Genomic DNA, 13707 nt, shown 5'->3' on the forward strand with positions numbered 1-13707 from the left:
ATGTTTTGAGATGTCACCCAGAGAGCTTACAATCCATGAAGATACTAAATCAGCTACTGTCCTGGCTATTTTAGCAATGATCTGAAGGCTAATTGGGCTTCCCAGGGGGCACAGTGGTAAAGAACCAGCCTGCCAATGCAGGAGACAGACACAGATTTGATTGCTGGGTCAGGAAGATCCCCTGGAGCAGAAAATGGCAACCCACTCCAGTATTTTTGCCTGGAAAAGTTCAATGGACAAAGGAGCCTGGCAGGCTACAGTCCATGGGGTCACAAAAGAATCAGACACAACTGAGCTGATGGCTAATGGAGTTAACTGGCCACTCCTTGAAATTATTCATTAAACCAAAACCATGACTTTGTTTTTGTTTTCCCAACCCAAGCTCCATTTATATTGAAAGAGTATGGTGGTCCAGCAACTTCACCCCACAAAATCAAGCCCTGGTGAAATGGGTCAGTGAGCTTCCAGTGTAACTGTCTGCTGGAAAACAGTAAGAGGTAAGTGTAAGAGCAGGAGATTTTAAGTCCTGAAGGACTGATGCCGAAGCTGAAACTACGATAGTTTGGCCACCTGATGTGAAGAACTGACTCACTGGAAAAGACCCTGAAGCTGGGAAAGATTGAAGGCAGGAGGAGAAGGGGATGACAGAGGATGAGATGGTTGGATGGCATTACCGACACGATGGGCATGAGTGTGAGTAAGCTCTGGGAGGTGGTGATGAACAGGGAAGCCTGGCGTGCTGCAGTCCATGGGACTGCAAAGAGTCGACCCGACTGAGTGACTGAACTAAACTGAACTGAACTATGGCTTCCCAGTGACATTTATGTATGGACAGAACCCAGCCTTCAAAATCCTAGCCTCCCATTTGCAAAACAATAGTTTCTGCCCTGTTCACCTCTCCTGGTTATTGTAAGGCTCCAATGAGATGATGCGTAAATGCTTACAAATGGAATAGCCCTGGGCACGTTATTAGTCTCTTAAAAGTCATTTGATACCTAACAATTCAAAATCACTCCTCTTGTGCCGGGAGGCACATTCAAGAGGGAGGATATACATTTACGATTAAACATCCAAAGTAAATCCTGCCTCAGAGAAACTCTGGCTCCAACCCCTCAGAATTCTTTCCTGATGGTCCCGGTGCATCCTGAGTCTGCCGGGGCTCCAGCAGAAAGGCATAATGCTAATTACACAGACCCTGAGGTCAAACTGGCAGCTTAATCACTTGCTACCTGAGGGCCTTGGTCAAAGACTTGGACTTTTCTAAGTTGGTTTCCAAATCTATACATCATAAAAATAATACCCACTATAGAATTGTGGGAGGATTGGCAGAGATATCTATGTAAGACTCATGGTGTACTATCTGGCACTTAGCTACAAGGAGGATTGCTATTAGACTCACAGGTTTTGTTTTTTAAAAAATGGCATATAGATTTATTCTTGTTTCTACAACTTTTCATGAAATAGATTATATTTTTTAATTTCAAAAATTTTATTTTTAATTAGAGGATAATCGCTTTACAATGTTGTGTTGGTTTCTGCTGTACAATGTGAACCAGCTATAATTATACATATATCCCCTCCTCTTGAGTCTCCCTCCCACCCCTCCAGTCCCACCTCTCTAGAGCACAGGGTTGCACTCCCTGTGTTATACAGCAGCTGACTCACAGGTTTTTTGCAGCTAACATGAAACCAGGTGTCCCACTACAGCCCTGGCTTCAGGTCCTAGTTTTCTCTCTGTCGGGCTGTGTGATCTGGATAAATCAGTCCCTATGAAGCTTAGTTACTGATCATAAAATGAGGATGGTAATACAGACTTCGTGTGTTCTGAACAAAGATCATGTTAAGTAGTAGAGATGAGAATGCTGTGCTTCTGCACAGCACAATTCAAAGGCATGGGCTGCTGCTTGCTTATTCCATATGAACGGATACGCAGAAAACAATTGCAAAGATTTTATTTAGCGGCTTTCTGTGCTTGGCACTTAGAAACAGAGTTCCGTGCATAAGGGCAAATTTTTATACACCTTTTCTTCATACATATTTTACATACCCTTTTTATTGCCCCCTTTTTTAATATTCATAATATTGGATTCCCCACTAGGCACATAAATACATTTATCTACAACACCTCAAAACCAAAAAAAAAATCTTAATAATATCTGAATTCTTTTACTTGGTACTATCTGCATTTCCACACCACTTAAAAAGTTTAGCTGGCACCAAACGTCACTTTTCTTATCATTAAAGGATTTGAAGGGGAAGGGAAAGATGAAAGGAAAAATCCAAAACTTCAAAATTGCAACGAACTATTTGATTTAAAAAAAAAAAAGTGGCGATCTAAGAGCAGGTGGAAGGATGTATTCTAGAAGGCCCATTCTCAATTCTCTGGAAGGTGACAGGACTCTTCCTGCCACAGAGGAGATGGGGCAGGCAATCCAGGTCAGGCATCTGGATCCGGCATTCGGAAGGCCAGACTTCCCTGTGTTGCCTCTGTTCTTGGTATCATCTGTTGAGGTTGTAAAACTCTTCCTTTCTCATACTCCTTCTGTTTCCCTTCCCCTGCCAGGCTGCGTGCTCTGGAATCGGCACTTCCTGTGTGGTGCCCCTCTCTTCTGGCTCACAGTGGTCAGAACGGTGGGACTGAGACTCATGCCTTGCCTGGGTGCTTCTCAGCCGCGCCCTGACCATGCGTAGTGTCCCAGAGAGGTTTGCTCCTCCACAACTCCGTGGTTCTTTCCATGACCTAAGGGGCAGGGGTGGGGCCAAACCCACTCCTCAGTGAATTCAAACTCCCACCGCTGCCCTCTCTTTCTCACTCGGTCTTGTTCTCCGCCTCTCTCTTGCTCTCCCTTCTTTCTCCTCCTCTCTCTCTCAGCTGCTCTGACTCCCTCTTTTCACGGGCACCACTGGGAACATCAATGCTAGCACACCAATCGAAGAGAGCCAAAGTTCAAAAGCCATCTTTTCCAGGAAGCCGACTCCGCTTGTAGTACTGATGTCTTTCCACCCCCATTGATGGGAAGGGGTTTCAGGATACATGGTTCATTCCAGAAAAAGGGTAAGCTGCAGGGAAGAAACGTTGGCAGGCAGCTACTGCTGACCCAGTCCGTCTACTGTTGTACATAGACAAATTTTTGGTGAAAGCACCCATGCTGGGCTTCCCTCCACAGAGTTCACCCAGTTCCGAGTCAGTGTACATGTATGTTTGTGTCTGGATGGGTTTGTGCATGAATATATTTATGTACGTGTGTATGTATGCATGCACATATGTATGTGTGTATGTAAAGGTAGGTATGTATCTGTGTGTGGCTAACTTTTCATGGCTGCTACATGCTAGCATCTCCCTTAGCATTATTATAAAACGATTATTCAGTTTCTTCAAAGGCCACTCTGATTAGACGATGCTAAGATTTGGGAAGGCAGTAGAATGACCACCGAGTTAGAGATGATTCCACTGCAAGTATTCCTTCAGTGGATTTAATTGTCTCTTGCTGTCGTTGGGTATGTGCTTTCCTCCTCCAGAAAGTAATAATAATAACACACAGTTCCATTTTTTCAAAGGTGTTGGGCTCCCACAGAGGAGGATCTGCCCCTGGAGACTCTGGAGCTGCTTTGGCTGCAGTTGGCTCCGCGGTGCTGGGACTGGCCACTAAACCATGTGAACAGACATCTGGGAGGAGGAGCCTGGGACCGCCCCATACTGCCGGCCGTCACAGGTGTTAGTCGCCTGCTGATTATTGGCTGAAGGGCTAATCATGTGCATGCCGTGCTCCATCCCCGTGGGCAGGTACTGCCGCTCTCCAAAGGCCCCATTGGAAGGAGAAGAACAGAGTAAAGTGCTTTGAGAGGCGCTCAGTTTTTCTGGGCTTGCAGCTAGCCTAGGGGAAGTAGGGAAATTGTATCCATACAGATTATAAGGATTGTGGAGAGAGAAGGCATTGTAGGAGCTCTGCTGCATATGGCTGCCCCCGAACATGTGTGGTGATGAGGAGCTGGAAGCTGCATTGCCTGCCTGCATGACATACTGAAACTGGGAAGTAGGGAAGGACCCCAGCTGGCCACCATAGGCTTCCATCTTGCTGTTGCTAGGCAACGAGGGAGGAGTTGGTATTCCTGAGATCAGGGATGGAGTCCTCTGAGGCATGAAGGTTTCAGAGGGCTGAGCAGCCGAAGTGGTGCCACTCTGGAGCCTGTTGTAGCCACTGTCACTCAGCCCTGGGTAGCTCTGCAAGGCAGCCATGTTGCTTCGGGCACACGGTGGATAATCAGAGAGGTTGAGATTACACAGCTGGCTCTCTCGGCAGCCCACGTTGAAAGTGTTGGGGGCCAGATGAAATGTTGGAGGAGAACAGGATGGAGATAAAAGATGAGAAGAAGCTGAAGGGGATGGTGTCCCAGTGCTGGAGGTGGTTGGGGAAGTGCCTGTGCTGCCCCCTGAAAAATAAAACATAAATTCTTTTGAGACATGAGAATCACCTGAAAGGCTTGTTAGAACACAGATCACTGATTCCACCCCCAGAATTCTCATTCTGTAGGTCTGAGACAGGCTTCCCTGGTAGCTCAATGGTAGAGAATCCACCTGCCAGTGCAGGAGACCCAGGCATGACCCAGGGTTCAATCCCTGGGTCAGGAAGATCACCTGGAATAGGAAATGACAACCACTTCAGTATTTTTGCCTGAAAATCCCACGGACAGAGGAGACTGGTGGGCTACAGTCCATGGGGTTGCAGAGTCAGACACAACTTAGCAACTGAACAAAACAAGGTCTGGAACAGGGCCTGAGGACTTGCAGCAAGTTGTCAAGTGACGCTGCGGCTGCCGGTCCAGGGACCACTCTTTGGTTAGATGATGTCCAGGACCATTTTATCTCCTAAAATCCCTGAATTTTATTTGAGAGAGCAGCTCTAATACCGCAGATGTTAGAACTGCGTTGGTGACTGATGTACCGATAGACAAAGGGCCAGTTCAACCCAATCTACTTGAAATATGTTCTCAGGTAGTTTGAAAGTAAAAGTGTTAGTCGCTCAGTCACGTCCAACTTTTGGTGATCCCACAGGCTGTAACCCACCAGGCTCCTCTGTCCATTGGGATTTTCCAAGCAAGTATAGTGGAGTAGGTTGCCATTTCCTTCTCCAGGGGATCTTCCCACCCAACCCAGGGATCAAACCCGGGTCTCCTACATTACAGGTGAATTCTTTACCATCTGAGCCATCAGGGAAGCCCTCAAGTAGTTTAAGAAGGTCAAAAATGACCTTACTAAGCCTCCCCTTCAGAGAAGGCAATGGCAACCCACTCCACTACTCTTGCCTGGAAAATCCCATGGACGGAGGAGCCTGGTAGGCTGCAGTCCATGGGGTCACTAAGAGTCGGACACGACTGAGTGACTTCATTTTCACTTTTCACTTTCACGCATTGGAGAAGGAAATGGCAACCCACTTCAGTGTTCTTGCCTGGAGAATCCCAGGGACGGCAGAGCCTGGTGGGCTGCAGTCTATGGGGTCGCACAGAGTCACACACAACTGAAGTGACTTCGCAGCAGCAGCAGCAAGCCTCCCCTTTACCAGACTGTGAAGAGCACTGCTGCACCCACTTCCTGTCCCATCTACTGGAAGTTGAAAGCAGTGATGAGTGTCAGGACTGCTGAACCTTTCATTGTGAATTCCAGAAGGAGCAGCTACTTCGTCTTCCACTGGGACTCTCCCCTCATGGAATTTCTCTTTTATGGCAAGGTTGGGACTTTCCCAGAATTGTTGAGAGCTGTGATTCCCCAAGGAGCACTGTACCCTTTAGGTCATCCACAACTCATGCAGGGACTCCTGGTAACTTGAGCTGCTATACAAGAGTAAAGGAACTTTAACGTGGAAAGGAGCAGAAATAAGGTTTTCGTCAGTGAGGGAAAAATGTGAAGAAAACTAGCAGAATTCTAGAGATAATGGGATCCAAAGGAGTCACCCACAATGTACAAATGAAGAAGGTCCACATATGCAAGTTGAGAGGCTGATACCTCAAAAAGAAACCCAAAGTTAATTTTTAGCACAGGGGGTAAAAAAGTCTTAGCCTACCTTCACAAGTATTAGAGTAGTTTTGGCTGTAGAAGCATAAATTTAGCTCTTGTTAATAGTCTTTTCAAAGTTAATGTTTCACAAAGCCCAACCAACAACATCTCTTGCTTGGTCAAAAGAATTTCCCCAGGTAGAACTGGATTTAGATATCAATAGCCCCTGATTGTAGAATCATTTCAGGAAATTCTCCTTTTTGTTTCTTGTTTAAATCTTAAATTACCTTTGATGTTGTTCAGTCACTAAGTCATATCTGACTTTTTGCGACCCCACTGACTGCAGCACACCAGACTTCCCTGTCCTTCGCTATCTCCTGGAGTTTGCTCAAACTCATATCCATGGAGTCAGTGATGCCATTCAACCATCTCATCCTCTGCTGCCCATTTCTCCTCCTGCCCTCAACCTTTCCCAGCATAGGAAAATTCCCTTAAGAGAGATAAAAAGATGTTTATTCCACAAATTGAGATAAGACCAACACTGTAAATACCTCTAAGAGAAGTAAGCCAGAGCTGACCACAGAAAGAAGGGCATCAAACATGATTCTAGGTTCACTGGCCTCCATCCAGCTCCCATCCACAGGCAAGGCAAGCTACATCTTAAATCTCCTCACCTGTGAAACAAGGGCTCGAACTGATAGGCTTGTTTCTGTCCTTCTCAGAATTATATTTATGTCTGGAGGATTACATTTCTGTTAAAGTGTCAATTGCTAGTAACAAGTACTTTCCCAGGAGTCATTTAAACACAATGAAGAAGTTCTGGAAGTGGAAACAACAAGGATGAGCGAGAACACGCTTCTTAATTTTGTACCACTGAGTGGCCCAGCCTACAGAGCCTTATGTGAAGCTCAGGCATTCATTTTCTGCAAGCATGCGGTTCCTCTCTGAGGCATCCTACACTTTTTTCTCCCTCTTCCACCCTAACTGCCAGGCACGTCAGTGAAATAAGTGCTATGGCACAAATGGAGAAACTCGACTCCAGCTGTAAAGAGATCTGTGTTTTATGGGATGTGTATCTGGTCTCCTCTCTTTGAAAGTCCATCCTGGCTCTTCCAGATCTGGCGTTTATGTGGTCCTGGAAGAGACCCCTGTTCGGCACGCCGTACCATCCCGTTATAGGTATATGCTCCACCAGGCCAAGCTTGAGCCCTGCAGCAGGAAGTGCAAGATGGAGCAGATGACTTTTTATAACTCTAAATGCTTTTCTCGGATGGCCCATGATGGAACGAATGGTACTGATTTAAGGCCTCAATTGGTTTCACTAGAAAAAAATAAGAAGGGAACTATTAACAAGTTACAGGGATCTCTGCCGAGCAGATGAGAGGCACATGTTAAAAAGTTTGTAGTCAGCTTGCTCTGGCTTTTAAATGACACTCACTGGAAATGAGGCTTGGTGGCCTGCTGAGCTTCAAGGGGTGAGAGCCCCCATACAAACTAGTATTTGAAGGGGGAGAGCAAGCCTGTCTGAGAGAAAGTCACGTTGCTTCCATCCACTTTGAAGAAATGCTCTTATGTACTTAAAATAATCAATAAAGATAACAGCCATTTTTTCAAAGTCCACACAAAAGAGAGAAGACTATGGCATTTGTTGTGCCGAGAAGCAAACCAAGATATTGAGAAGTCTTTACTCTCTTATGATCTAACAGCTTCTCAGCTGTTAAACAAGATTGGGAGTGCCAGCCAAGTGCTAAATAAGCATAAGGAGGCAAGCTGCCCTCCCTGTGCATTTCAACACTTAGCTTTCTAGAGGCCTCTCAACCCAGGAGAGCCAGGGACGAGTGGGAGGCCAGGCCTCTCTGATACACAGCAGTCAGAGCTGTCTCTCAAAGGAAGTCATGCCTCCCTTTCCTGTGTAGCCTTGTCTTTATCCCCATCTGCTCTGTACAGCCAGGTCTGGAATGCTCTAAGAGTGTTGATTTAAACTTTATTTAATGGATGAACAGAGGCGATAGAGCCAAACGAACCCAGTTCTAATCCCAGTGATCTTTCTAATGATGGGACCTTGGCAAGCGGGCTTCTCCATACAGATGGAACTGTGAATATCAATGTTGTAAGCATGTACAGAGAAATGGATGAAATAATATATATTATCCTCTTGAAAAGCAAGGTGATCAAACAGTCAATCCTAAAGGAAATCAACCCTGAGTATTCATTGGAAGGACTGATGCTGAAGATGAAGCTCCAGTACTTTTGGCCACCTGATGTTGAAGAGCTGACTCATTGGAAAAGACCCTGATGCTGGGCTCTAGGGAGCATTATGTCACAGCCAGCTGCCCAAATGTAACAGGCTATTGGAGTCTCTAAGGCTGTGAATGATGAAGCACTGGTACACCTACCGGGTCCATATCCCAAAGTAAATCAACTGTTTCCTCTCTGAACTATCTTCCCCTTCCCTCTCACTCCCCACTTGGGATGGAAATAAGATGCCCCATGTCTCCATCTCTCCTCAGATCAGATCCAGCAAAGTGAAATTGAATACAAACAATTTAGGTAAGTGGGTGTCCTTCTCACTGTCCTCAGAGATCTTAATCCTTCTGAAGTGTGAAGTCACTCAGTCGTGTCCCAAACTTTGCGACGCCATGGACTGTATGTAGCCCACCCGGCTCCTCTGTCCATGGAATTCTCCAAGTATCCATTCCCTTCTCCAGGGGATCTTCCCAACCCAGGGATCACATCCAGGTATCCTGCATTACAAATGGATTCTTTACCATCTGAACCACTGGGGGCCCCACTTCTGAGAGATGATTAAAATGTAATGCTGTAACTAGCTCTCCAGCATTTCAGGACCAATCCTCTACCACCCCACTTCCCTGCAGGCTATTTTACCCACAACCCAAAGTGAGGAGGTACTCAAAATTTACTTCAATGTTAACTTGCTCCAACATTCAAGGCCAACAGCCAAAATAACCAAAAAGAATACATGTTTAGCAGTGATTCCATACAAGGACAATAACCTAGAATATACTTGTGTACCATGAAGACAAGTTAAATGTGACCATGAAAATCCTGAATACCAAACCTGCTGACTTTTGCATCTTTAGATCACTTCCAGATTGTAACATGGAGACTTTCACAAACAGTGTCCTTGTGGGTTTATTTTGTTGTGCTTCCCCCACCCAAAATTGAAAAATAGTGAAACAAAACCCCATCTGGGCTAGTGAAGAATAAATTTCCATATAATTACTTGGTTCCGTGAGCCAGACTCTTCTCTCATATAACTCAATGGCATCTGTCCCTGAGGAGTGCTGATTTACCAGGTGCCCTTGAGTAGCCTTCTTCAAGGCTTTCAAACAGGTAAGAGGTAGAATGTCAGAATCCTGTGGATGAATCCCAGAGAATAAACCCAGAGGCCATAAAGCTTAATGACCAGAGCCCTGTTTATCCCAACTAAGGAATAGCCCTTAGTTGAAATGAGCACTCTTCTCAAAACAGAAATATAAACATTATAGTGTTAATAGGAATTATGTGGTTTCAATCCTAGAAAGAGTCTTTATGAATCTTTTCAATCCTAGAAAGAGTGCATCTCTCCATAAAGTTTAAAGATATACATAGACTGAAACCTCTTCCTTTTAAAACAGTTTTAGATTCACCCAATTCTCATTTTTCACACTGTTTGTGTTCTGAGTCTCTCTGCTTCTTAAACGCCCCTATTTCATACGTACCACATTCCCCACCACATTCATACATACCACAGAATGTTCAAACTACCACACAATTGCACTCATTTCCCATGCTAGCAAAGTAATACTCAAAATTCTCTAAGGTCATAGAAAAAGCAAGAGAATTCCAGAAAAACATCTACTTCTGCTTTATTGACTATGCCAAAGCCTTTGCCTGTGTGGGTTACAATAAACTGTGGAAAATTCTTCAAGAGATGGGAATACCAGAACACCTTTTACCTACCTCCTGAGAAACCTGTATGCAGGTCAAGAAGCAACAGTTAGAACCAGACATGGAACAACATACTGGTTCCAAATTGAGAAAGGAGTACATCAAGGCCGTATACTGTCACCCTGTTTATTTAAATTATATGCAGAATACATCATGCAAAATGCTGGGCTGGATGAAGCACAAGCTTGAATTAAGATTGTCAGGAGAAATATCAATAACCTCAGATATGCAGATGATACCACCCTTATGGCAGAAAGCTAAGAGGAACTGAGGAGCCTCTTGATGAGGGTGAAAGAGGAGAGTGAAAAAGCTGGCTTAAAACTCAGCATTCAAAAAAATTAAGATCATGGCATTCAGACCCATCACTTCATGGCAAATAGATGGAGAAACAATGGAAACAGTGACAGACTTTATTTTCTTCAGCTCCAAAATCATTACAACTGTAGCCATGAAATTAAAATACACTTGCTCCTTGGAAAAAAAGCTATGACAAACCTAAACAGAGACATCAATTTGTCAACAAAGGTCCATATAGTCGAAGCTATGGTTTTCCAGTCGTCGTGTATAGATGTGAGAGTTGGACCATAAAGAAGGCTGAGTGCCCAAGAACTGATGCTGTTGAACTGTGAGGTTGGAGAAGACTCTTGAGAGTCCCTTGGACTGCAAGGAGATCCAACCAGTCAATGCTAAATGAAATCAGTCCTGAATATTCACTGGAAGGACTGATGTTGAAACTGAAGCTCCAATACTTTGGCCACCTGATGCAAAGAGCCAACTTATTAGAAAAGACGCTGATGCTGGGAAACATTGAAGGCAGGAGAAGAAGGGGACAACAGAGGACGAGATGTTTGGATGGTATCACTGACTCAATGGACATGAGTTCGAGCAAACTCTGGGAGACGGTGAAGGACAGAAAAGTCTTGCATGCTGTGTGCTGGGGTCACGAAAAGTCAGACATGACTGACTGAACAACACTAGCCATATTCCCCAGGTGGCACACTCCCATTTTTTCACTTTCCGTCAACTTGCTTATTTTCTCTGATACTTGTTTTACTGCCTTCTCTGCTACAGTTTACATCTGCTGTTACTGTCATTTGGAATCCTGCCTCGTTCCCGGCAACAGCATCCACTTTTCCCTCTGAGAAGCACTCCCTCTCCCACTCAGCCTTCACCCATACCTCCAAAGAAAGGATATGACTCAGGCCTGGATGGTCTAAGCAACGCCATCCCTGCCACAGTAACTAATTCAGAGCCAACTCAGTTAGAGTCAATGAAGCTCAGTGAGATTGTGCTAGAAATCTTAAAGAATTTAAACCTGAAAAGATGCAGGTCCAGGAATGCTGGCAGCTATGTCACCACCATGGGGAGCCTGAGGATGAAGTCTGGTGAGAGATGATAATGCCTTGGAGTGGAGTAGTAACAAGGGAGATTAGAGACATGAGCAGATTCAAGAACTTGGTAACGGCTGGATGTGGTGGGGACAGGGAGGCCTGCTGTGCTGCAGTCCATGGGGTTGCAGAGTCAGACACGACTGAGAGACTGAACTGAACTGGATATGGTGGGTACGGAGGGAGGGAACTGTCTCAGATGACTAATGGGTAGCAGTGTCCTTCCCCCAGGAGAGGGCGCCAAGTCTGTGAGGTATATCATGGACCCTTTTTGGATGTATTGAGCATAATGGTCTATAGGACAAAACAGAATATGTATCCAATAACCATTTACCCTGGGGCTTCCCGGATGGCTCAGTGAAAAAGAACCCACCTGCCAATGCAGGAGATGCAGGAGACTGGGATTCAATCCTAGGGTCAGGAAGATCCCTTAGAGGAGGAAATGGCAACCCACTCTAGTATTCTTGCCTGTAAAACTCCATGGACAGAGGAACCCGGAAGGCTATAGTTCACAGTGTCAGGAAGAGTCAGACATGACTGAGCAACTAAGCACCAGAAGCATGAGCAACTATTTTCTTTATGGGTTGAATTGAGACACTCTCCAATCCTTGTCAAGAACTCCCCTCGGGCATTATTTCTTACCTCAGGGATAAATGAGATCAGCATAAATTGGCTATCTTTGAAACATTATAATGATCAAAGACCTCTGTCCATTGAACTTTCCTCCATTCCCAGTCTCTTTATTAGTATGAATTTTCTCACTATTTGATCTCTTTCACTGACCAACCTCTAATTAACACAAATCAACTGATAAAAATGAAATAAGGACCTACTAGAGTGGCTGGATGGCATCACCGACTCTGTGGACATGAATTTGAGTGTATTCCGGGGGTTGGTGATGGACAGGGAGGCCTGGCGTGCTGTGATTCATGGGGTCGCGGAGAGTCGGACACGACTGAGCGACTGAACTGAACTGAACTGAGAGTTAACACTCAAGTTGTTGACAACCCCAACAGAGACCTTCATGATCCTAACTTTTAACTGCCCGATAAACACTAAAAAATGCAAAGGTGCTGAAATCTGTCTAGTGACATCTGCCACCAGTTGAGGAGAAGGGAGCTTTTCTGTCAATGGCAGGTCTCCTTACATTCACAGATGGAGATGTATGACCAGCTTTGGAGCCACTGGTCCCGGATGGTTCCTTTTCACATAACAGTTGTCAGATCACTTGGAGGCTCCACTCACAAAAACCCTCTCAGTATTGGCCATACAAGTAGTGCCATTGTATATATTATCAGAACAACCTCGGAACAACATCAGGGTGTCATCAGAACAACAAGATTAAACTTGGCTATAACTGACCTGGGCTCTTATTTCTTTTTACTTCTTGGTGTTGCCTCACTCCACTTCTACAAGCACAGCTTACTTGGTTAGTTTACTTTGTTCCTGCCACAAGCGGTGTTTAGGCAGAAGCCGTTCCTGAAATATAATTTCTATCTCCAGACTATCCGAAAGTATAAACTCCCTTGCTGATTCTAAATGAAGATGTCTGAAATTAAAACCAGACACTTGACTTCATAAAAATGAAATATGGATTTACTATTTATAGAGCGAATGCTCAAGTCCTTGACAATAAACCATCAAATGGATTAATAAACTGATTGTGTGTGTGTGTGTGTGGTAAGTAAGAAGGAAGAAAGTCTGGTGGAAAGGGAAGTGCCCAGTGAAGCAGCAGTCCACTTAACTGCAGATATGTTCCTAGGCTGTGCTATGCCTCTGTTTATTTTTGTGTTTTAACACAAAAAGTCAGGACAATGAATCCCATGTATTCTTCTCCATAAGAGAAAACAACTATATAGAGCATCCATTCAATACATTTTTTTAAATAGAAGGATTTGGATTTTTGTAAAACTGTGGTTAATTCACCTAAGCACATTCCTTGAAATGTTATCAACAGATGGGTCTTAATGAAAGAGAAATTTAACTGACAACAAGGGCAAGATGGAAAAAGCATCCTTCACGTCACCCAAGCAGAATGGCTGATCCAGCCTCCAGCAGCAGCAACAGCACAAAACTGGCCCAGGGCTAAGTGTCTGACATCCAGATATTCATGTGCTTGAAGCAATGAGGTAATGTGGACACCTGGGTGGCGTCACTGTTTGGATCTCTAGTCTGGGGCCAACATTCCCAATAGTCTCTTCACCAAAAGGGAGTCAGTACAAAATCAGTCTGCCATTGAAGCTTCCACTAGAAACTCACCACTCTTTACTTCTAAGACACAAAACAGTTTAACACAGACAGCTATGTCTCTTTTGTCCATTTTATGACTGATACTGTCCAGAGTTACTGAAACCTAGGTTTTTAAAGGAAGAGGGA

General features: G+C 44.7%; 1 protein-coding gene across 3 annotated transcripts in view; it reads right to left on the reverse strand.

Annotated features, from left to right (window-relative positions):
• Positions 1–1636: 1636 nt before the first annotated feature.
• TBX15 (T-box transcription factor 15) overlaps positions 1637–13707 on the reverse strand; it is a 126795-nt gene continuing 114724 nt past the window's right edge. For 2 of the 3 annotated variants that reach the window (XM_055401505.2, XM_055401506.2), the window contains exon 8: positions 1639–4431. In XM_055401505.2, the coding sequence (XP_055257480.1) occupies positions 3647–4431 (785 nt within the window). In that variant the 3' untranslated portion in view covers positions 1639–3646. Of the gene's footprint in view, positions 4432–9236; positions 9336–13707 lie in introns of all 3 variants that reach the window. The other variant, XM_088835623.1, reaches the window with a different exon arrangement.

The sequence above is a fragment of the Moschus berezovskii genome, chromosome 4 (genome assembly GCF_049115385.1).
Source record: "Moschus berezovskii isolate FMDL1 chromosome 4, NW_MosBer_1.0, whole genome shotgun sequence".
NCBI lineage: Eukaryota > Metazoa > Chordata > Mammalia > Artiodactyla > Moschidae > Moschus > Moschus berezovskii.